The sequence below is a fragment of the Elephas maximus genome, chromosome 16 (assembly GCF_024166365.1).
Source record: "Elephas maximus indicus isolate mEleMax1 chromosome 16, mEleMax1 primary haplotype, whole genome shotgun sequence".
Classification (NCBI taxonomy): Eukaryota; Metazoa; Chordata; class Mammalia; order Proboscidea; family Elephantidae; genus Elephas; species Elephas maximus.
In genome coordinates, this window is record NC_064834.1 from 47,660,452 (window position 1) to 47,686,481 (window position 26,030).

Here is a 26,030-nt window from a genome sequence, read left to right on the forward strand (position 1 = left end):
ACTGAAACAGTTTGGGGGGTGGGAGGGGAGGGATGGAATAGAGAGGCAGGGTCTTGGAATCTTATTTTTAAACATACCTGGTGATTCAGAGGCAGTCAGAAAACGCAGTGTCAGACTAGCATTTGGAAACTCCAGTACTACACTAATTCACCCCTATATCCATTGTAGCTTTGAAAACATCTATATGTCCTAATCTGATGTTTTAAAGATGAATTAGCCAGAGATTATCGTATCCAACTTCTCATTGTTTAAGCCATTTAGAACAGGCATATAAATGAAGCTAGGTTTATTCTTACTCTCTCTGTATATTGGCCTCATTCTGCTTCCAAAGACTGCCTGATGATATGAAAATTAAATATAAGAAACTAGTGGCAAATAAATGTTGCTGCACATAAATGTATAAAGCAGATAATTCACTCAGGAATTATCAAGAGCTAAGTATGTACTACTTCAAAACATTCTCCAAGCCCTTCGTGCACCTTTCCTCTTTGTAATGTCTTCCTCCTTCCCAAATTAACTGGAAATTTACTTTCCTCATAGAGTTAACCAAATCAGCTTATTTGCAATTTGAACTTCTTTATTCCAAAGAAAGAGAAAAACGTCTATCTGCTCAAAGCTGATCAATCTCCCATTTCCCCCAAATGTCCACAGCTTACAGGGACATAGCAAAGTATAGTTCTATGACTATAAATCTGAATGTACATGAAGGTAGGTACCATTTATAAGAAGTTTAACAGTCTAATCCCAAAATAATCCTACAGTGATATAACCAGGATCACTAACCATGCTAAACAGGAATAGAAAAAAACTCAGAAATAAGTCAAAGTCTGGAATACTATTGCTATAGCTGACCCATCAGTGCCCTGCCCATTCCATTTTAGCACTCACTGTTGTAGGGCATTTTTCAGCATCCTCCTAAAAGCATCTGTGACTATCTGTCTGAGGACTTCTGAACTATGTGCACAGGATAGGACGAAGGGATCTTAGTGTCCCCCCAAAAAGCCCTCAGTCAGACAGATGGGAGCCTGAGGATAAATATCCTAACTGCTTCACCCTTTGAGTGGGATAACTCTGAGGCATGTTCTACACTGTCTGAGTCCCCTTAGAGGGATTGTCCTTACCCAGTGATAACCTGAGATAACACATCCTTTATCAGTTTCCTTCCCTTTCCTGCTTCACTTCCCCATTCCCTCACTAGTGTCTCCTGAGATCACTTCCTTAATTAATAAACTACTTGAAATTAAGTCCTTCTTTCAGGGTCTGCTTCTGGGGGAACCCATATTAAGATCATTTATAAAAATCAGAGTCCAAAATCCAGGTAGTTTTATGATAGTTACAGGTAAAAAAAAAAACACACACTCTCCCATAAGGAAAGTCATAGAATGCAAAATATTGGGATAACAACAAAGATCTTTGTGGTTAAGAGCAGAGGCTTAGAAGTCAGACCGACATGGGGTTGAGTCCCAGTTCTGTCATTATCAGCTATGTAATTTGGACCAATTACTTTCCTCTCTAAGCCTTAGCTTCATCATCTGTAAAACAGTATTTATGTTAAAGGACTGTTGTTAGGATTAAATGGGATAATACAAAAACTTTAACACAGGGCCCAGCACATATTAACCCAAGTTCATTATACTACTTCAGTACTACTGGTACTGAAGTTAGAGGTTCAAACTGTACTAAAGGCATTGGCGAAAAACAAGGCTCCAGGAACTGACGGAATACCAATTGAGATGTTTCAACAAATGGATGCAGCACTGGAAGGACTCACTCTACTAAACCAAGAAATTTGAAAGACAGCTATCTGGCCGACTGGCTGGAAGAGGTCCGTATTTGTACCCATTCCAAAGAAAGGAGATAAAACAGAATGTGGAGATTATCGAACAATGTCATTAATATCACATGCAAGTAAAACTTTGCTAAAGATCATTTAAAAGCTGTTATAGCAGTACATCGACAGGGAAACTACCAGAAAATTCAAGCTGGATTCAGAAGAGGATGTGGAATGAGAGACATCACTGCTGATGTCAGATGGATAATAGCTGAAAGCAGAGAACACCAGAAAGATGTTTATCTGTGTTTTACTGACTATGGAAGGGCACTTGACTATGCGGATCATAACAAATTATGTATAACATTGCAAAGAATGGGAATTCCAGAACACTTAATTGTGCTCACGAGGAACCTGTACAGAGGCCAAGAGGCAGTCATTCGAACAGAATAAGGGGGTACTGCATGGATTAAAATCAGGAAAGGTGTGCATTAGGGTTGTGGCCTTTCACCATACTTATTCAATCTGTATGCTGAGCAAATAATCCAAGAAACTGGACTGTATGAAGAAGAACAGGGCATCACGATTGGAGGAAGACTCATTAACAACCTGGGATATGCAGAAGACACAATCTTCTTGCTGAAAGCAGACGACTTGAAGCACTTATTGATGAGGATCAAAGACCACAACCTTCAGTATGGATTACACCTCAACATAAAGAAAACAAAAATCCTCACAATTGGACCAATAAGCAACATCATGATAAACAGAGAAAAGACTGAAGTTGTCAAGAATTTCATTTTACTTGGATTTACAATCAACATGAATGGAAGCAGCAGTGAAGAAATCAAATGACACATTGCATTGGGCAAATCTGCTGCAAATATCTCTTAAAAGTGTTAAAAAGCAAGGATGTCATCTTAAGGACTAAGGTGCACCTGACCCAAGCCATGGTATTTTCAGTTGCCTCATATGCTTGTAAAAGCTGGACAATGAATAAGACTGAAGAAGAATTGGTGCTTTTGAATTATGGTGTTGGCAAAGAATACTGAATATACTATGGACTGCCAGAAAAACAAACAAATCTGTCTTGGAAGAAGTACAGACAGAATGCTCCTTAGAAGCAAGAACGGTGAGACTTTGTCTCACATACTTTGGACATGTTATTAGGAGGGATCAGTTCCTGGAAAAGGACATCTGCCGGTAAAGTAATGGGTCAGTGGAAAAGAACAAGGCCCTCAACAAGATGGATGGACACAGTGGCTGCAACAATGGGCTCAAACATAGCAATGATTGTGAGGATGGTGCAGGACTGGGCAGTGTTTCGTTCTGTTGTACGTAGGGTCGGAACTGACTCGACAGCACGTAACGACGTTTTACTAAGTCAAAGAAGTGAGTCACAATAGATCACATATTTTTGTTTCCATTTACACGTACTCCTCATTTACTATCTTGTCACTGACATTTCGCATTTATGACTGTCTTAGGCTGAGTTCTCTAGATAAGCAAAATGTGTGTGTATATACATATATATATGATATAACGTACGTTGAGAGAGACACATCTCAAGTAAACGTCTCACACTATTGTAGAGGCTGGCAAGTCCCAAGTCTGTGGGTCAGGTGTCAGGCTGGAGGCTTCTGATCACGTAACTGCAGGGGCTGATAAACCCAAAATCCACGGGTCAGACTGGCAGGCTGCTGGCTCATGGCTACAAAGGCTGATGAATCCAAGATCAGCAGGTAAGATGGCAGGCTGCTGGCCCAAGTCCGAAGAACTGGAGGTCAAATGCTGAAGAGCCAAATGCAGGATCCAGCAAAAGCCAGCAAGCTTTGCCAAGAAGTCCACATATTCTGGATGCGGGCCACACTCTCAAGGAAATTCCCTTTCAACTGATAGCAGATCTCAACATGGAAGTGAGTACATCATTATAAAAAAAAAAAACAACCCAGTGCCACCGAGTCAATTCCGACTCATAGTGACGCTACAGAACAGAGTAGAACTGCCCCGTAGAATTTCCAAGGAGTGCCTGGTGGATTCGAACTGCCAACCCTTTGGTTAGCAGCCCTAGGACTTAACCACTATGCCACCAGGGTTTCCTACATCATTATAAAAAAAAAAAAAAATTTATGACTGCCAAATTACACTTAGCTGTCAAACGGCTGAGAATCACGACCAGCCAAGCTGACACAAACCTTAATAATCACGACAATAGTAAAAAAAAAAAAAACTTACAATCCACCTACTTTGCTCATTGACGATGTACGTCTGGCAGTGAACATATGTCGAGGTGCAAGGCACGAGTAACGCTGGCTGTGACAGTTAAGGCTATGTGTTAACTTAGCTGGGCCATGATTCTCAGTTGTTTGGAAGTTATGTAATGACGTAATTTGGTTGTTATATAATGTAGTCATCCTCTATTTTGTGATCTGATGGAGTGATCTTCCATTTTCACATAAAACTGATTTTCACGTAAGAACCTGGTCTTTGGAACCTAACTAAGGCGATAAGTGAGGAGCAGGTATATATGAAATGCCCAGAAGAGGCACATCTATGAAGAAGAAAGAAGATTGGTAGTTACATAAGGGTGGAGAGTTGGACTGGGGGGAAAGGCAGGGTACTATCTACTGGGTATAGATTTTGTTTTTTTAATTGTGCTTCAAGTGAAAGTTTACAAATCAAGTCACGCTCACATCAAAATATATATATACCTTACTATATACTCCTAGTTGCTCTCTCCCTGATGAGTCAGCACACTCCTTCTCTCCACCCTGTATTCCCATGTTCATTCAGCCAGCTTCTGTCCCCCTCTGCCTTCTTGTTTTCCCTCCAGACAGAGGTACCCACATAGTCTCATGTGTCTACATGAGCCAAGGAGCTCACTCTTCACCAGTATCATTTTCTATCTTAAAGTCCAGTCCAATCCCAGGCTGAAGAGTTAGCTTTGGGAATGGTTCTAGTCTGGGACTAACATTAGGTCTGGGGACCATGACTTCTGGGGTCCTTGTAGTCTCAGTCAGACCATTAAGTCCGGTCTTTTTACGAGAATTTGAGGTTTGCATCCCACTGCTCTCCTGCTCCGTCAGGGATTCTCTGTTATATTCTCTCTCAGGGCAGTCATTGGTTGTAGCTGGGCACCATCTGGTTCTTCTGGTCTCAGACTGATGCAGTCTCTGATGTATGTGGCCCTTTCTGTCTCTTGGGCTCAAAATTACTTTGTGTCTTTGGAATTCTTCACTGGGTATAGATTTTTTGAGGGTGGTGATAAAAAGGCTCTAAAATTGATTGTGGTAAAGGCTGCACACCTCTGTGAATACACCAATTTATAGAACTGTACTCTATAAATAGGTAAATTTTATGGTATAAAAATTACATCTCAATAGAGCTATTATAAAAAATTCATGCTACTACTCCCCTCCACTAGTATGAAAAATTAATTATTATTTGCATGAAAAAGTTTATAGTTAATAATGTCAAAAATTTGCTGGAGACTTACACTCACATATTTTCACAAAGAAAAGCATGACATTAATCAAACATGAATCATGTTAGCCTCTCCTTATGAGAGATATAAGAAAACCTACATACCCCCTTGAAAGGAACTTTAAAAGCAATAAATCGGGTTCCAGGTAGACGATGTCCAATTGGTGTCACAGTCCTCCACCTGCAATGAAAATAAACAACTACAATTGTAACAAAAACATTTTAATGACTTAAGATGGTAAACGAGCCATTTTTTTTTAAATTTTTATTAAGCTTCAAGTGAACATTTACCATTCCAATCAGTCTGTCACATGTAAGTTTACATACATCTTACTCCCTTCTCCCACTTGCTCTCCCCCTATTGAGTCAGCCCTTACCGTCTCTCGTTTCGTGCCAATTTTACCATCTTCCCTCTCTCTCTATCTTCCCATCCCCCCTCCAGTCAAGAGTTGCCAACACACTCTCCCGTGTCCACCTGATTTAATTAGCTCACTCTTCATCAGTATCTCTCTCTCCCCCACTGACCAGTCCTTTTCATGCCTGATGATTTGTCTTCGGGGATGGTTCCTGTCCTGTGCCATCAGAAGTTCTGGGGAGCATTGTCTCTGGGATTCCTCTAGTCGCAATCATACCATTAGGTGTGGTCTTTTAATGAGAATTTGGGGTCTGCATCCCATTGGTCTCCTGCTCCCTCAGGAGTTGTCTCTTGTGTTCCCTGACAGGGCAGACATCGATTGTGGCCGGGAAACGAGCCATTTTTTAATAAAAGCCTAATGTTGCTCAGTTGCTTTTTTTTTGAAATTTTTTTTTATTAACTTTTATTGAGCTTCAAGTGAACATTTACAAATCAAGGTCAGTCTGTCACATATAAGTTTATATACATCTTACTCCATATTTCCACTTGTTCTCCCCCTAATGAGTCAGCCCTTCCAGCCTCTCCTTTCATGACAATTTTGCCAGCTTCCCACTCTCTTTATCCTCCCATCCCCCCTCCAGACAGGAGATGCCAACACAGTCTCAAGTGTCCGCCTGATATAATTAGCTCACTCTTCATCAGCATCTCTCTCCTACCCACTGTCCAGTCACTTCCATGTCTGATGAGTTGTCTTCGGGAATGGTTCCTGTCCTGTGCCAACAGAAGGTTTGGGGACCATGACTGCCAGGATTCCTCTAGTCACAGTCAGACCATTAAGTATGGTCTTTTTATGAGAATTTGGGGTCTGCATCCCACTGATCTCCTGCTCCCTCAGGGGTTCTCTATTGTGCTCCCTGTCAGGGCAGTCATCGATTGTGGCCGGGCACCAACTAGTTCTTCTGGTCTCAGGATGATGTAGGTCTCTGGTTCATGTGGCCCTTTCTGTCTCTTGGGCTCTTAGTTGTCGTGTGACCTTGCTGTTCTTCATTCTCCTTTGCTCCAGGTGGGTTGAGACCAATTGATGCATCTTAGATGGCCGCTTGTTAGCAATTAAGACCCCAGATGCCGCATTTCGAAGTGGGATGCAGAATGTTTTCATAATAGAATTATTTTGCCAATTGACTTAGAAGTCCCCTTAAACCATGGTTCCCAAAACCCCCGCCCTTGCTCCGCTGACCTTTGAAGCATTCATTTTATCCTGGAAACCTCTTTGCTTTTGGTCCAGTCCAATTGAGCTGACCTTCCATGTATTGAGTGTTGTCCTTCCCTTCACCTAAAGCAGTTCTTATCTACTAATTAATCAGTAAAAAACCCTCTCCCTCCCTCCCTCCCTCCCCTCCTCGTAACCACAAAAGTATGTGTTCTTCTCCATTTATACTACTTCTCAAGATCTTATAATAGTGGTCTAATACAATATTTGTCCTTTTGCCTCTGACTGATTTCGCTCAGCATAATGCCTTCCAGGTTCCTCCATGTTACGAAATGTTTCACAGATTCGTCACTGTTCTTTATCGATGCGTAGTATTCCATTGTGTGAATATACCACAATTTATTTACCCATTCATCCGTTGATGGACACTTTGGTTGCTTCCAGCTTTTTGCTCTTGTAAACAGAGCTGCAATAAACATGGGTGTGCATATATCTGTTTGTGCGAAGGCTCTTGTTTCTCTAGGGTATATTCCGAGGAGTGGGATTTCTGGGTTGTATGGTAGTTCTATTTCTAACTGTTTAAGATAACGCCAGATAGATTTCCAAAGTGGTTGTACCATTTTACATTCCCACCAGCAGTGTATAAGAGTTCCAATCTCTCCGCAGCCTCTCCAACATTTATTATTTTGTGTTTTTTGGATTAATGCCAGCCTTGTTGGAGTGAGATGGAATCTCGTCGTAGTTTTAATTTGCATTTCTCTAATGGCTAATGATCGAGAGCATTTTCTCATGTATCTGTTAGCTGCCTGAATATCTTCTTTAGTCAAGTGTGTGTTCATATCCTTTGCCCACTTCTTGATTGGGTTGTTTGTCTTTTTGTGGTTGAGTTTTGACAGAATCATATAGATTTTAGAGATCAGGCACTGGTCAGAGATGTCATAGCTGAAAATTCTTTCCCAGTCTGTAGGTGGTCTTTTTACACTTTTGGTGAAGTCTTTAGATGAGCATAGGTGTTTGATTTTTTAGGAGCTCCCAGTTATTTGGTTTCTCTTCGTCATTTTTGGTAATGTTTTGTATTCTGTTTATGCCTTGTATTAGGGCTCCTAAGGTTGTCCCTATTTTTTCTTCCATGATCTTTATCGTTTTAGTCTTTATGTTTAGGTCTTTGATCCACTTGGAGTTAGTTTCTGTGCTTGGTGTGAGGTATGGGTCCTGTTTCATTTTTTTGCAAATGGACATCCAGTTATGCCAGCAACATTTGTCAAAAAGACTATCTTTTCCCCAAATTACTGACACTGGGCCTTTGTCAAATATCAGCTGCTCATAGGTGGATGGATTTATATCTGGGTTCTCAATTCTGTTCCACTGCTCTATGTGCCTGTTGTTGTACCAATACCAGGCTGTTTTGACTACTGTGGCTGTATAATAAGTTCTGAAATGAGGTAGAGTGAGGCCTCTCACTTTCTTCTTCTTTTTCAGTAATGCTTTGCTTATCCGAGGCTTCTTTGCCTTCCATATGAAGTTGGTGATTTGTTTCTCTATCACCTTAAAAAATGACACTGGAATTTGGATCGGAAGTGCATTGCATGTATAGATGGCTTTTGGTAGAATAGACATTTTTACTATGTTAAGTCTTCCTATCCATGAGCAAGGTATGTTTTTCCACTTAAGTATGTCCTTTTGAATTTCTTGTAGTAGAGCTTTGTAGTTTTCTTTGTATAGGTCTTCTACATCCTTGGTAAGATTTATTCCTAAATATTTTATCTTCTTGGGGGCTACTGTGAATGGTATTGATTTGGTTATTTCCTCTTTGATGTTCTTTTTGTTGATGTAGAGGAATCCAAGTGATTTTTGTATGTTTATCTTATAACCTGAGACTCTGCCAAACTCTTCTATTAGGTTCAGTAGTTTTCTGGAGGATTCCTTAGGGTTTTCTGTGTATAAGATCATGTCATCTGCAAATAGAGATAATTTTACCTCCTCCTTGCCAATCCGGATGCCCTTTATTTCTTTGTCTAGCCTAATTGCTCTGGCTAGGACTTCTAGCACAATGTTGAATAAGAGCGGTGAAAAAGGGCATCCTTGTCTGGTTTCCGTTCTCAAGGGAAATGCTTTCAGGTTCCCTCCATTTAGAGTGATGTTGGCTATTGGCTTTGCATAGATGCCCTTTATTATGTTGAGGAATTTTCCTTCAATTCCTATTTTGGTGAGAGTTTTTATCATAAATGGGTGTTGGACTTTGTCAAATGCCTTTTCTGCATCTATTGATAAAATCATGTGGTTTTTGTCTTTTGTTTTATTTATGTGGTGGATTACATTAATGGTTTTTCTGATATTAAACCAGCCTTGCATACCTGGTATAAATCCCACTTGATCGTGGTCAATTATTTTTTTGATATGTTGTTGAATTCTATTGGCTAGAATTTTGTTAAGGATTTTTGCATCTATGTTCATGAGGGATATAGGTCTGTAATTTTCTTTTTTTGTAATGTCTTTACCTGGTTTTGGTATCAGGGATATAGTGGCTTCACAGAATGAGTATGGCAGTATTCCGTCCTTTTCTATGCTCTGAAATACCTTTACTAGTAGTGGTGTTAACTCTTCTCTGAAAGTTTGGTAGAACTCTGCAGTGAAGCCGTCTGGGCCAGGACTTTTTTTCGTTGGGAGTTTTTTGATTACCGTTTCAATCTCTTTTTTTGTTATGGGTCTATTTAGTTGTTCTACTTCTGAATGTGTTAGTTTAGGTAGGTAGTGTTTTTCCAGGAATTCAACCATTTCTTCTAGGTTTGCAAATTTGTTAGAGTACAATCTTTCATAATAATCTGATATGATTCTTTTAATTTCAGTTGGGTCTGTTGTGATGTGGCCCTTCTCGTTTCTTATTCGGGTTATTTGTTTCCTTTCCTGTATTCCTTTAGTCAGTCTAGCCAATGATTTATCAATTTTGTTAATTTTTTCAAAGAACCAGCTTTTGGCTTTGTTAATTCTTTCAATTGTTTTTCTGTTCTCTAATTCATTTTTAGTTCAGCTCTAATTTTTATTATTTGTTTTCTTCTGGTGCCTGATGGATTCTTTTGTTGCTCACTTTCTATTTGTTCAAGTTGTAGGGACAGTTCTCTGATTTCGGCTCTTTCTTCTTTTTGTATGTGTGCATTTATCGATATAAATTGGCGTCTGAGCACTGCTTTTGCTGTGTCCCAGAGGTTTCGATAAGAGGTATTTTCGTTCTCGTTGCATTCAATGAATTTCCTTATTCCCTCCTTGATGTCTTCTATGACCCAGTCTTTTTTCAGGAGGGTACTGTTCATTTTCCAAGTATTTGATTTCTTTTCCCTAGTTTTTCTGTTATTGATTTCTAGTTTTATTGCCTTGTGGTCTGAGAAGATGCTTTGTAATATTTCGATCTTTTGGATTCTGCAAAGGTTTGTTTTATGACCTAATATGTGGTCTATTCTAGAGAATGTTCCATGTGCGCTAGAAAAAAAAGTATACTTTGCGGCAGTTGGGTGGAGAGTTCTGTATAACTCAATGAGGTCAAGTTGGTTAATTGTTGTAACTAGGTCTTCCGTGTCTCTATTGAGCTTCTTACTGGATGTCCTGTCCATCTCCAAAAGTGGTGTGTTGAAGTCTCCTACTATAATTGTGGAGGTGTCTATCTCACTTTTCAGTTCTGTTAAAATTTGATTTATGTATCTTGCAGCCCTGTTATTGGGTGCATAAATATTTAATATGGTTATGTCTTCCTGATCAATTGTCCCTTTTATCATTATGTAGTGTCCTTCTTTATCCTTTGTGGTGGATTTAAGTCTAAAGTCTATTTTGTCAGAAATTAATATTGCTACTCCTCTTCTTTTTTGCTTATTGTTTGCTTGATATATTTTTTTCCATCCTTTGAGTTTTAGTTTGTTTGTGTCTCTAAGTCTAAGGTGTGTCTCTTGTAGGCAGCATATAGACGGATCGTGTTTCTTTATCCAGTCCGAGACTCTCTGTCTCTTTATTGGTGCATTTAGTCCATTTACATTCAGCGTAATTATAGATAAATAAGTGTTTAGTGTCATTTTGATACCTTTTTACGTGTATTGTTGACAATTTCATTTTTCCACATCCTTTTTTGTGCTGAGACGTTTTTCTTAGTAAATTCTGAGATCCTCATTTTCGTAGTGTTTGACTTTATGTTTGTTGAGTCGTTACGTTTTTCTTGGCTTTTATGTTGAGTTATGGAGTTGTTATACCTCTTTGTGGTTACCTTAATATTTACCCCTATTTTTCTAAGTAAAAATCTAACTTGTATTGTTCTATATCGCCTTGTATCACTCTCCATATGGCAGTTCTATGCCACCTGTATTTAGTCCCTCTTTTTGATTATTGTGATCTTTTACATATTGACTTCAGTGATTCCCTGTTATGAGCATTTTTTTTTTTTTTAATTAATCTTAATTTGTTTTCGTGATTTCCCTGTTTGAGTTGATATCAGGATGTTCTGTTTTGTGACCTTGTGTTGTGCTGGTATCTGATATTATTGGTTTTCTGACCAAACAATATCCTTTAGTATTTCTTGTAGCTTTGGTTTGGTTTTTGCAAATTCTCTAAACTTGTGTTTATCTGTAAATATCTTAATTTCGCCTTCATATTTCAGAGAGAGTTTTGCTGGATATATGATCCTTGGCTGGCCGTTTTTCTCCTTCAGTGCTCTGTAAATGTCGTTCCATTCCCTTCTTGCCTGCATGGTCTCTGCTGAGTAGTCTGAACTTACTCTTATTGATTCTCCCTTGAAGGAGACCTTTCTTTTCTCCCTGGCTGCTTTTAAAATTTTCTCTTTATCTTTGGTTTTGGCAAGTTTGATGATAATATGTCTTGGTGTTTTTCTTTTTGGATCAATCTTAAATGGGGTTCAATGACCATCTTGGATAGATATGCTTTCGTCTTTCATGATGTCAGGGAAGTTTTCTGTCAGCAGATCTTCAACTATTTTCTCTGTGTTTTCTGTCCTCCCTCCCTGTTCTGGGACTCCAGTCACACGCAAGTTATCCTTCTTGATAGAGTCCCACATGATTCTTAGGGTTTCTTCATTTTTTTTAATTCTTTTATCTGATTTTTTTTTCAGCTATGTTGGTGTTAATTCCCTGGTCCTCCAGATGTCCCAGTCTGCATTCTAATTGCTCAAGTCTGCTCCTCTGTCTTCCTATTGCGTTGTCTAATTCTGTAATTTTACTGTTAATCTTTTGGATTTCTACATGCTGTCTCTCTATGGATTCTTGCAACTTATTAATTTTTCCACTATGTTCTTGAATAATCTTTTTGAGTTCTTCAACTGTTTTATCAGTGTGTTCCTTGGCTTTTTCTGCAGTTTGCCTTATTTCGTTTCTGATGTCTTGAAGCATTCTGTAAATTAGTTTTTTATATTCTGTATCTGATAATTCCAGGATTTTATCTTCATTTTGGAAAGATTTTGATTCTTTTGTTCGGGGGGTTGGAGAAGCTGTCATGGTCTGCTTCTTCATGTGGTTTGATATCAACTGCTGTCTCCGAGCCATCACTGGGAAACTTGTTTTTCCAGAAAATCTGACTGGGACGCTGGCTCCAGGCTCCGGAAACAGTCACTGCTTCCCCGTATTTGTTCATTTTCCATCTCTAAATCTGTGTTTGTTGTTCAGGGTTCGTAGATTGTCATGTATGTGATCGATTCACTTGTTCTTCCGAGTCTTTGTTGCAAGAGGGATCCGAGGTAGCATCTACCTAGTCCGCCATCTTGGCCCCACCTCCTCAGTTGCTTTTTTAGTGCTATCATGCATGAAAATTTGAATTTACTGACTGCTTCTTTCCTCAAATACCAAAACAAAAACTCAAGGTTTTAAATATAAATATATATATGTACATATATAGCACTTCTACAGTAAATAAGGTAGTGCCCATTCTTGATAAACACTTTCATTACGCAAAAGGGTATTTTTGGTGGTGTTTTCTTGTGCAACAGTAAGAGGAAGAAAATAGTTTTATGAATTTTAGATAATCTTCACTATTTAGATATTAAATACAGAGTGGCAATAGGCATTAAATGTGTGAATAATAAAAGCAAAATATGAAAACCTACAGTGTTTCAATAAATGGTTAGGAAACAAAATAATATTTTTCTTAAAGTGATTATTTTTAGAGATGTTTTAATTTCTGATTAATCTTGAATCAGTAACTGTAGGACATTAACTTCAAAAAATTTTTTTTTCTTTACCAGTGATTACTTTTTGTAAATAAAAATGTCAAGAAATTTGGTATTAAAGATAATTCTTTTGTCATATGAATAATTATTCTCTAAGTTTTGCTTAGAGTAGAGAGTCAGAGAAAAAGCAGAAGACTCCCAACAAGATGGATTGACACATTGGCTGCAACAATGGGCTCAGGCCTAACAACGATTGTGAGGATGGTACAGGACTTGGTAGTGTTTCATTCCATTGTACACAGGGTTGCTGTGAGTTAGAACTGACTCAGTGGCTCTTCATAACAGCAACAAATTTTGCTTGATAAATTTCAATTATAAAACATAAAGATTTTAAAGAACAAGCATGTTTTAATTCCTGGCCTACTTCTCCAGCTTCGTATTTGCACTATGCTTCCCTTCTCTGGGCTCTGGCTACATTCTACTTTTCACTCAAGTTTTTTTCATGCTCTATGCTGCTCCCTCTGCCCAACTCTCCTCCTCTGTTGCGCCCTCAGATTTCATTTCAAACATTAGTTCTCAGGAAAGACTTGACATACACCCACCCACTCCAACTAGACATGGTACCTTTCGCCTTCCTTCATGGCACTTAACAGAGTATAATTACACCTATAATCATGTGGGTTTTTTTTTTTTTTTTTTTTTTTACAAATGGTGGCTTCTCTCTCTACCATAATCTCTACCAAAGTGACAATGTCTCTTTCCTCATAGTAGTGAATACTACACAATAAATGATCAACAAATAATGAATACATGTTGAATAAATACTTTATAAAATCACTAATGTACCAAAGTCCTTACTTCATATGAAAAAAAAAGCCATTTATGTATCATTTATATATATGTATATAGGGTCGCTATGAGTCGGAATCGACTCCATGGCACTGGGTTTGATTTTTTTTTTTTTTTTTGCTATATAGACGTATATATTTTTCTTTTCAGGTAAATTATCAAAGCCAAGATTTAAGACTCTCAGAGTCCAATGTCACCTAGGTGCTGTCATTAAGCAAGGTCACTGATTCACTTTTTTTGTCCTCCTCTAAACTTTTATGAAACTTAGCTCTGCAAAAACGAGTTGGACTGACACAGTGGCTGCCAACAACGGGCTCAGGCATAGCAACGATTGTGAGGATGACACAGGCCCAGGCAGTGTTTCATTCGGTTGTATGTAGAGTTGCTATGAGTCAGAACTGACTCAATGGCACCTAACAACAAGTTCTATATCATTCATTTAACAATCAATCATTATGCTGGATTGGAATTTTATACTTAAATGTTATCACATCATTCCTCTGCTTAAAATCTTTCAATAGCTTTGCCTATGCAAGGTACCCAAGGCTTCCAACAATCGGGCTTTTCTGACTCACCTCAGGCCATTTCCCCACAATGAACAAGTTGTCCTATTCTAAATATGCCATATTTTTTTCTTGTTTCTGAACCACTGCATACATCCTTCCCCCAGAATACTGAATTAACCATCTCTGGAAATGTAGTACCCATTTATATTCCTGGGCTTTCTTTTTTTTTTTCAGAAAATTTCATGAACATCGTCTCATCATTCCTCATATGATTCTATGAAATAGATATTTTTTAGGACAGGTATTATCTATCGCCATTTTTGACAGACGATAAAAACGAGGCCAGAAGTTGACTGGAGTTGCCCAATGTCACAGAGAGCCAATGGCGAAAGCAAGGTCTTGTAACTCCACCTCTAAAGCACATTCTGTATCTAGGGTAAAAGAGGCAGCAAAGAATAGGAAACTGCTTAGGAAGGAAAAGTGGGGGTTCACCCTTGAGTTTTTAGCTTCTGTAAGAGAAGATGTACTCATAGGCACTGAAAAGGTGCTAAAAAGGTTGAAGCCTTCACCCCGTGGTAGAAAATCAAGTTTAAGAATTTCTTTCTGATTCCTGTGCTCTTTTCTTAGGACAAGATGTCCTGGTGGCACAGTCATTAAAGTGCTCTGCTGCTAACTGAAAGCTCAATGGTTAGAATCCACCAGCTGCTCTGCAGGAGAAAGATAGGGCAGTCTGCTTCCATAAAGATCACAGCCTTGGAAACCCTATGGTGCAGTTCTACTCTGTCCTATAGGGTCGTTATGAGTCGGAATTGACTCTACAGCAGTGGGTTTGGGTTTTTTAGGACACTGAGCTTGATTCTATTTTTAAAATTTCCCCCACACCACAACCTTATTTCAGACTACTTCTAGGAAAATGAAATTTGGTCACAATAACTTGCATTTATAAAGGGCATATATTTTAAATAAGCTTCTATCAACCTCACTTACCCAGTGCCGTCGAGTCAATTCCAACTCAACCTCACTAGCTCCTTATATATTCCTATCATTAAATAAGCACCTATTTGTTCCCATTCTCATTTCCCAAGCAAAGAAACTAAATTATTATGAAATTATTTGCCAAAGTTATACAGCTTAGTAACTGGAAGAGGCAGGGCTAGAATAGATTCCAAAATACTATCATTTCAATGGTTTCCAACCTTCTGAACCTTCTTAAATGCAAAAAAAAAAAAAAAAGACGTTATAGCCCTTTTATATGATCGAAGTAGCTACACTTTTACAAAAGGATTAGGACCACTAGGATTTTTTTTCTTTTGTATTTTATCCAAATTCCTCACAATTTAGAGTATAAATAGACTAATTTACTATCTAAGCATAAACAGGGTAGCAAGAAATGTTTTCTAAGAAAGCAGATGATTATTAAGAAAATTAAAGCCAGTCTTAAAATAAAGACGTCACCTGCGAAGACAAAAACTGTAAAGTGTCTTAAATCCCCCTTTAAACCGTTTACATTTTTACTCTGTACTGCATCCATGGCTAAATTGTTCCATAAGCTATTTATGCAATTGTTAGACAGGCAGGTGGGACAAAGAGAAGGCTAACTCAAAGAACAAGAACGGTAGCTGCAATGATGAAAATTACCAAAGAGTTGGCACATTAGGGAAGGGAATGAATAGCGAAATTCAGCGTGACTGAAGCACAGGACAGTGGTTCAAGATTAAAAAAAAAAAAAAGGCACTTAGGACCCTTCACTTTTCTTAAATCCTCAGATCTCATTGCTAACCTTAGTTGTTGGAACAACTTTTTATTCATCCTTTCCTTTTTGCTTTTACCACTTTGCTCTGACCTCATCACCTCACCCCTGGATAACTGCAATGGTCTCTCATAATGAGTCTCCTTTGCCTTTCAGGTTCTCCCCCACTTATCCCATCCTATATTTCACTGTCATAAAAACTTTTCATAAGTATGCTATCATTATCAGAATAAAACTTCTTCAGACTGTTTCACAGCCCTATACCATACAGCTTTATCCCATAGATTGAATGTTACCTTTCACCACAGATCTCACCAGAAAATTGTCTCTACAGTCCAGCATGTACCCTACAATCCCACAAATGTATCATGCTCATTCCTCTTTCTGTGTCTTGTGCCTTTCTCTAGGCTCCTTGACCTTCTAAATCAGGGTTTCTAAACCCTGACACTACTAACATTTTGGACCAAGCAGTTCTTTGTTGTAGGGGTCTGTTCTGTGCGATAGTGTAGGATGTTAGCTGCAGTCCTGGCCTCTACCCACTAGATAGATGCCCGCAGTACCACCTCCTAAGTTGTAACAACCAAATATATCTCTAGATATTGTCAAATGTCTCCTGGGGGGCAAAACTGTCCCTAGTTGAGAACTGCTGATCTAAATCCTAGTCTTGCTTCAAGCCCTAACTCAAATCCTACAAGAAACCTCCAATCAACATAGCCCATAGCAATCTCTCCACTTTGTAAACCTATATAATTATTTGTATAACACTTAATTTTTTTCACTGTTTCTTGACTACAGGTTCCACTGAGACTAGACTGCATGTACATTATGTCTTTACAACTGAAATCATCTAGACCTGAAAATACATCACTCAGTAACAATTCGCAGTGGTATCATGTGATCAAATAGCCTCAGAATACAACAATGTGAATTTTTAAAGCTCCTATGAAAGATGAAAATCAACTCATTTGTTAATGTGGTAATTCACGTAACTATTCAAGTGAAAAATTAGACAGAGGCACCGAATATTACTGCATATATTTTTTAATTTGTTCAATGGCATTTCAAACAGAATTGTATTTGATTTTTTACCCCACTCCACAAATCCAGTTATTAAAAGTTTTGCTTAATGCTTCAGTAAACATTTTACATTGAACTGAAATGCCATGAGCATTTAACATAACTTAGTATGTTTTTACCTATTTCACAAAGAATTTTAAGCCACTTAAAATACAAAAAAAGTAGCAAATAAAGAACGTGTAGACATCACAAAATACAGATCATAAAGGCCAGTGTAGATGTTAACTAAATTTCACATTCAGCTCTCAGCTTCCAAGAAGCGAAAGTAAAAAAAGAAAAATCATTTATATAAATTATCAACTCAAAAAGAAGCATGCGATATTAAAAGAAAACGTTTTCTTGCACAGGATCCTAAAAGAAATCATTCATATTACTGGACATGACATTTAACATGATTGGACATGACTCAGTAAAAATAATTCTTGAAGGCATTAAGGTAATAAAGTCCAAGTACATAAGATTCAAGTGGTTCAGCTCCATCCATTGGGAGAAATGGATGGGTTGCACAACTTTCAAGTGAACTGCAATAATACTCCTTTCAGGCAAGCTTTTGAGAAAAAGTGAATAAAGGACACTTCCAGATCCTACTCTCTTCTAAGAATCTGATGTGCTGGTGTTTTATATTGTTTGTTAAGAGGGGATCCTTACATTCAGACGCAGATAAAAAGTGCCAAATCCCCAGTAGCTAGCACACGGTAAGTGCTCACTATTTTTCCTTACATTCAGACAAACAGGCAATGAGGGTGATCGCTTACGAGGTTGACAGCTTACTGTGAAATTTAAGGAGCTAAAGCTCTTGCCTAGATAGAGGATAAACATACGCAATACAAATGTTTAAATAAGTATTTGACTGAATTCTGTCCCATAAAAGAATGGCTCTAAACCAAAGGTACAGACAAGAATTTCATTCCCAAGGTTAAAAAACAAAAAAAACTAGGTATCTCAGTCCTAATCTATGCATCTAAATCAGAATTTTCAAGGGTGAGGCCTGAACATGTGTATTCAGAAAAAGATTTTGATGGGCATTGCCACAGAACACAGTTAACAGTAGTTTGGGCCCAGAAAATTTTTAGTTTCTAGTCATTCTTTACAGCTATAAAAACTCTTCAATGTAAGAAGCTCAGTGAATTTTTTCAGGGAAAACTTAACTTCAAAATGTACTCCCAGAGTTACCAAACAAACAGACTTGGCTGTAAAAATTATTTGCTATGAAGGAAGTGAATTTGAAGAACATCTGATGATGTTTATTCAATTAATTTTAGAAGAGTTGACGCTAAAACTTTTTTCTGATATAGCTATCAAGCTGAATTGCCTCTTGAGGTTACCCCTAATTTGCAAAAGTAACAGTTAAGTATATCAGAGATAATTACTCAGGGTAATACATACCCAAAACCGCCGAGTCAAATCCGACTCGTAGTGACTACAGGGCAGATTAGAACTGCCCCATAAGGTTTCCAAGGAGCATCTGGTGGATTTGAACTGCCAACCTTTTGGTTAGCAGCCATAGCACTTAACCACTGTGCCACCAGGTTTTCCAATATATACCCAGTTCATTTAAAAGTTTTACATGGTTAGATTCACATTAAAAAGATTCAGCATATCATCTTATTTTTCACTTTCCAAAATATGCGTTTGATCTGCCAAGAAATTACTCCCATCAATTTTGATATATTTAGTGTTACTGAAATTCAGGTTTTGTAGGAACATCAATAATCTGACGTTTATATTAAGTTCATGTGACTTATAACCAATTCTGCCCAGTGAAACAAAGGTCAATGTAAACTGCATACAATAAAATGTTACACTTAACAGATCTTCCCACAAAATTAAATAGGTATAGGAATGATCATTGGCACAGCTACAATGAGAATCTCACATGATTCTCATTAAAACGAATTGAGAAGGAAGCTATCACGGAGTTTTACTGGGCAACAGTAATAAACGTTAGGGTCTAAAATTTAACATAAAAAACTCTCCACTGTAATATCTACTTCACAACACAAATATTCAAATTTATTCCAATTACAGATCAACTTAAGAAATTCATATAAAAATTCTATAATGCCACACACTTTAAAAAAATATCAGAAACAGGTATTACCAAGAATGTACAGTTGATAAAATTTGAAGAGGGAGTAAATAAATACTTTTTTCAATTTCAAAACATCAACTCCTTAGGGTACCTCCAATCCTAAGGAGAAATGTCAGCAAATATCTGGGCCTAGTTCTCTTTTAGGGCCTCAGAGTGGTCCCACCCTCAACCATTAAATGTAAAGAAAGTCTACTTATCTGTCCCTCTGAAAAGCATCAGCCTCTTTTGTCTCTTTCTCACAAACACATTTTCAGGAGTGAGGTCTTGCTAAAGAAGGAAGAATGGTAAGTCTAAACTCCAACTTTTTTTGTCCTGACTGCTATAGAATTTGGGGTCCGTTTGCTTTTAATTTTTAAGTAATAAAGATGAAAATAACAAAAGATTTTTTGAAAGCTGTTGATGGTGGCAGTACACTAAAACCTAGATGCAAATATAATTCCTCTCTCATTTGGAATGAGTATTTTTTTAATTCTCTTTCTCTCTGTCTGTTTTACAAGGTGATAGGGAAGGAATTAGAGACAGGTTTCTTAAATTAATAAAGTGAAACTTCAGTTAAATGGTTTTATTAGGTTCCTTTCCAGAGACTGATTTATAAACTCTGTGATGAAGTTCAGGAATCTCTGTTTTAAATAATCACTCTCAGTAATTCTAATGCTGGGGGTCCAAGGACAACACTGAAAAACAAGGCCCAAGGACGAGTAGCACACTGCCAGGTGGAACAGTCCAATTTAGGCCTAGGGATGAACAGAAGCAAAGACATCAACGTCTCTGGTGTGCCAGAGGAAAAGGTACAGGCAGTCCCCGACTTATGGCGTGTTAGAGTTACCATGAACCACGCTTGTGACTGTTGTTTTTTTTTTTTTTAATGTACACCTTATCATTATTAATGCGTACTACATTAATGCTGCAGTGTGTTAATTTGCTGATGTTATCATTCTCAGATGTTCACCTGCAGATGTTCAAGATCAGATTTATAAAGAAACTGATAATATGAAAACAAGAAAAAAAAAAAGAGATACTTGACTTAAAGTCAGAATCAACTTCGACTTCGGAGTGGAACCCCGTCCTAAGTTCGGGACTACCTGTACTTAAGTCTCTTAGCCTTACTGGTGATCAGTTTCTGCTTCTGATAAAGAGTTGGACCACACTGTCTCTGAGGTTCTGCCCAAAGTTCACATTTGGTCATCACCCAAAGTATCCGGGAATCATGGTTCACTGTTCCCTGAAGATGCTGTGAAAATTGCTAAACACTTATTCATTCAACACTTACTAAGGACTAATGAATGAAAGGCAGTTTTTAGTCTGTTGGACAGAGAGACAGACAAGTAACTGCCATACAGTACCATAAGAGAGGGGATTATGGATGGCTTCACAGGAAAGTAATACTTGAACAGAAATTTTATAATGCAGAGGGGGTGGCATTCCAGCAAGGAATGGCACATGCAAAGACATGCAGTTGTGACAACACATACTATGCCCAGGATACAGTGAACAGTTTGGAATGGTTTTAGCATAGAGTGCATGCTGGAGAGTGGTAGAAAGTTGAAGTTCAGGAAGATAAGAGACAGTTAATATATGCCATGCAAAGAGCTCAGATTTTATCATATGGAAGAGCTGAAGGTGATCAGGCCAGGAAGACTGTCCTGGTGATAGTATAAAGAATGAATAAGACGGGGCAACCTAGAGACAAGGAAACCAATTAGGAGGCTACTGCCCAGCGATTATGGCTGCTAACGCAGAGCAATGAGGACAAAGGCAGGCTCCAAAGAAAACTGTCTAGAAGGCAGACTCAAATAACTTGCTGACTGTATGTAGAATGTTTAAAAATAAATGGAATTTCCAGAACTGACCCTAGTTTTAACCTGGGTGACTGTAAAGACTCTGACCTCATTATAAAATAGAAAATAAAGAGAATAAGTTTTGTGAGGAGAGGTTGGTTTTGAACTGCATGCATTCTGGGATAAGGGTGCTACAGACAGTCTGGAGCTTAGATGAGAAGTCTGGGTTAAAGATACATTTGGGAATCATTATCCTTCAGATGGTGGCTGAAGCTATGAGACTACTCACAGAGAACACAGAATAAAAAGAGAAAAGGTTCAAGGGCAAAACCTTAAGAGCAACAGTTAAGGGTGGCCAGAGGAAATTTTATTTCCATTTCTTGCTTTTGTTAATATAAACTCAAACATGTTCATAGCCAAAAAGAAGACAGTGACTGAAATCTTAGAGAAAGAGATTAAAGCAAGTTTCCAGAGGAACTGACACAGAAAATTAAGAGACCTAAGAAGATTCTCTGGATTTGGCAATTAGATGGTACTGGTGGCATGACAGGGGAAGAAACCAGGACACTGGGTTGAGAAGTAAACAGGTAAGGAAAAAAAAAAAGAAAGATTATGCTTTCTAGAAGTTTGGCTGTGAAGGAGAGGACAGAGAAAGAGCAGAGATTAGGGAATAATTCAGATGGAGGGTTTTTGTTTTTCTGTTTTTAGAGGAAAGAAGAGATGAAGCCTACACAGGAAGGTGGGGAAAGAGTATACTGAAAATAACAGATAGGGTTAAATGATGGACTAAGGCCCCAGAAGAGACAATGAGTGGGATCTACGACCACATACAGAAACAGTTGTGGATTTAAAAAAGCATACCTCTTCATCTGATACAGGAGACAAGGAAATCTGCTGATGAAGTTAAGTTGGCCTGGCAGTAAGTGATGCTGTGTTCATGTCTAAGTGCTGCTATTTCCTCTGAAACAGCAAAGTCAGCTGCTGAAAGTACAAGGTCAAAACTGGGGTAGAAGGTTTCAAGAGTGATAAAAGTTACGATAGTAGCTGTGGGAGGGAAGGAAAAAGAATGGTTGAGGCAATTATGGATCATATATTCCCTGCAGCAATAATCTGGTTATGTGATTTTCACTAATAGAATTTTGCTGTTGTTAGCTGCCACAGAGTGTGTCATAGCGAACCCGTGCACAACGGAACAAAATGCTGCCTGATCCTGCACAACCCCTGTGATTGATTATGGATTGGACTGCCGTGATCCACAGGGTTTCCACCGGCTGATTTTCAGAAGCAGATTTCCAGGCCTTTCTTCTTCTTAATCTGGAAGTGCCACTGAAACCTGTTTTAGCATCAAAACAAGCCTCTACTGACAGGCAGGTGGTATCTGCACGTGAGGTGCACTCGCAGGGAATCAAACCCAGGTCTCCCCCACAGAAGGTAAGAATTCTACCACTGAACAACCAATGCCCCTTTAAAACCAGGTACCATTGAGTTAATTCTGATTCACCGCCACCCCATATGTGTCAGAGTAGAACTGCGATCCACAGGGTTTTCAACGGCTGGTTTTTTGGAAGTAGATCACTAGGCATTTCTCCTGAGGTGCTACCTTTATAAATGAGCTTAAAAAGCAAATGCCTGGACTAAACCAGAGATTTTGTTGGACAAAAGTGGAAGGAAGACAAAAAGGAAGGAAATTTTAGATACTGGTGTGAGTAATTGATGAACCAAGTAGTGTGGCTAGGCAAGGAAGAATGTCAACCTAGGTAGAGACTGACAAACTTAAAAAAAAAGAAAATGGTAGTCAAGTATAAGGTGTCTTCATGAGGTCAGGAATTTGGTATAGAAAAATAAGGGAAAGAGAGAAATGAAAGAAACAGAAGGATGAGAGGAGAATGCTAGAGTTTAGGATTTTTGAAAGGAAGAGTCTGAGAGGTTAGGCTGAGAAAGGAACAGTCAGTCAGTCATGGCAGTAAGTTACAGGAATTCAGGGTGTTGGACCTATGATGCACAGGACAGCTTTAGTTCCCCCAGGATCTTGTAGGAAAGACTGAGTTGGGTGCTAAATTTCTTAATGAATGTGAGGGAGTGACCAGGAGGCTGCTAAATGACAATGAAGAGGGAAGGTAAAAGGAATAATTGATGAGTGTTTCTGTTCTGTTTTACAAAGGTAGAATAGAATGGCCTAGCAATGGCCATGAGGAGATGGAAGAATACAAATGCCATCTCCAGCCTTCACTGAAGTGAGCTGCTAGGAAAGCAGTGTCTTTAGGTTATAGCCAGGTTTCCAATGTCAGGAGAAATCTTCTGTAGACAGGATGAGGGTATAGAGGAACTTACTTATGCCACAAATGCGGAGTCTTGGGAAGGCTGACATCAGGATGATGAACAGATGGAGAAAGTATGGGGATGATGTTATGAAAGAGGCTTAATTATCTTAATTATCTGGGTGGTTATAAAATATGACAGCAACTAGAGGTAGGGTGGGGTTTACTGACTCCAGATCTTACATGAATCTTATAATACCCCTTCAGTGCCAAGCTGCCAGAGACACTGGGACTTTATCTTGGTTACTAGGGTCAAACAGCAGTATGAGTATTAGTTTTAGTCACTATACTAATAAATTACAAAAACAACTCTAAGAAATTCAGGCAGCTAAAGAGTCTCAGAATAAAAACATTAATAATGGTTAATATGTACATTCAGAAAATAAAATGAAGCTTAAAAGCTCAAGAAAGGTTCACAGAAGATGAGTTTAAATTCCAAAAGAGAACTAGGAGGTAACCCCTGAAATACGAAAGAGACAGTTTTAGAACATAAGGCAGTATTCTCTAGATACTATGTTTACAGACTACTCCTTGAAAATATAAACAGCTTCCTAATGTTTACATTAGAGAGTGAGGCCCCAGTTTACATTCACCCCATGTTTAGCAAGAATCATATATAATAGTATAGCTGCTCTTCTTATGAAAGACCCTCTGGTTTTGTGACAGAAAAGCTCTGGACACTGGGAAAAAGAGTAGAGTAGAAGAAGGACATAGGAGCATTATGGGATTGAGGGTCCCGATTGTATTGGAATAACTGTAATGAAACGAGGGGAGAAAAACCTCAGTGTGGTTACTTTGTCACACCATATATAACATATACTAAAACATATATATATAACAATGAACAGAATTTTACTTGGAAAAGAGACTGGATCCAAAGTGTAACCACTAGGCATTGTTCTAGGAGGTTAAGAAAATTTTCTCAAAGAAAAAAATATGGTAGAGAACTAAACAAAAGAGTCTACCAATAGATCAGATAAACTAATGACATCTCTTCAGTACGTTTCTAAAAACTTTAGAAATCCACTGAGAAAATAATTTTTACTTCAAAAGACAAAAGGAAACCATCTGGCTCTGTAAGTCAGGTGACTAGAACATATTTGATGTGTTAAACCTCTTTGTTAACAGCAGGATTTAGCAAAAGTCATCTCACCTTCCCTCTTATACCTCTTCTCCTTCACTACCATCACCTACTTCTCTCCCCCCACCCCCGCCAAAATAATAACTCCAAAAAACTCATGTCAAAATACTCTGTAACTTTAAAGGAAAATCTGTACATTACGCATTCTCTTCTAAACCTACCTCAAACCCTTTTGTCTGTGGGTAAATATATAAATATAAATATATATATATTTAACTTTGGGGAGAGGGGACATGGGTAGGAAAAAGTAAATCTATACCTCCAGATAAGAAATTGCTGTTGTAACAACTTGTATAAGGCAAGGATATGGAAGCTCCACAGGGACCAAATTGCTGGGCTGAGGGCTATGGGGACCATGGTCTCAGGAAACATCTAGCTCAATTGGCATAACACAGTTTATAAAGAAAAGGTTTTACATTCCACTTCAGTGAGTAGCATCTGGGGTCTTAAAAGCCTGTGAGCAGCCATCTAAGATATTCCACCAGTCTCACCCCTCCAGGAGCAAGGGGGAATGAAGAAAACTAAAGATACAAGTGAAAGATTAATCTAAAGGACTAATGGACCACATCTACCACAGCCTCCACCAGACTGAGTCCAGTACAACAAGATGGTGCGTGGCTACCACCACTGACTGCTCTGACAGGGATCACAATAGACAGTCCCAGATGGAGCTGAAGAAAAATGTAGAAAAAAATTCTAACTCACAAAAAAGACCAAGCTTACTGGCTGACAGAGACTGGAGAAACACTGAGAGTATGGCCCCTGGAGACCTTTTAAATCAGTAATGAAGTCATTCCCAAGGTTCACCCTTCAGCCAAAGATTAGACAGGCCTAGAAAACAAAAGGAGACGAAATAGGCACACCAGCCCAGGGGCAAGGACTAAAAGTCAAGAAGGAACAGACAAGTTAGTAACAGGGAACCCAAGGTTGAGAAGGGAGAGTACTGACAAGTCGTGGGGTTGCTAACCAACGTCATAAAACAATATGTGTACTGTTCAATGAGAAACTAGTTTGTTCTGTAAACCTTCATCTAAAGTACAATAAAAAAATAAATAAAAAGGAATTGCTGCTGTAGAGTTATTAAAACTAATTCGTTTAGTGGTTTTATAGTTTACAAAGCACTTTCACATTTTACCCTAATGCCAGGAGGATTGGGCAGGGAATAATAAGATCATTCAGGCTGTTCAGATGACAAAACTTCAGCCCACCAAGTTTGCGGGGAGCCCTGGTGGTACAGGGGTTAAGTGCTTGGCTGCTAACTGAAAGGTCGGCAGTTTGAACCTACCAGCTGTTCCATGGGAGAAAGATATGGCAGTCTGTTTCTATAAAGATTTACAGCCTGGGAAACCCTATGGGGCAGTTCTTCTCTGTGCTACAGGGTCCCTGTGAGTTGGAATTTGACTTAATGGCAATGGCTGATAGGTTAGAGACGTCTGAGGTGAATTCATCTTCTGAGGCTAAAGTCATGGAAGGTAACCTTTTTTTTTTTTTTTTTTTTAAACAGTCTTTCACAGCATTGTCCAGCTGAATTCAACATGGCATTTTA

The 26,030-nt window shown here is 38.5% G+C and overlaps 1 protein-coding gene across 4 annotated transcripts in view; it reads right to left on the reverse strand.

The window, feature by feature from the left end:
* LOC126059733 (RNA/RNP complex-1-interacting phosphatase-like) overlaps positions 1-26,030 on the reverse strand; it is a 68,901-nt gene that overhangs the window by 40,459 nt on the left and 2,412 nt on the right. For all 4 annotated transcript variants that reach the window (XR_007513480.1, XR_007513481.1, XM_049855663.1 and 1 more), the window contains exon 2: positions 5,360-5,435. Coding sequence is in view for 2 of the 4 variants with exons in the window: in XM_049855663.1 (XP_049711620.1) it covers positions 5,360-5,435 (76 nt within the window). In the remaining 2 variants the exon portion in view is untranslated. The remainder of the gene's footprint in view (positions 1-5,359; positions 5,436-26,030) is intronic.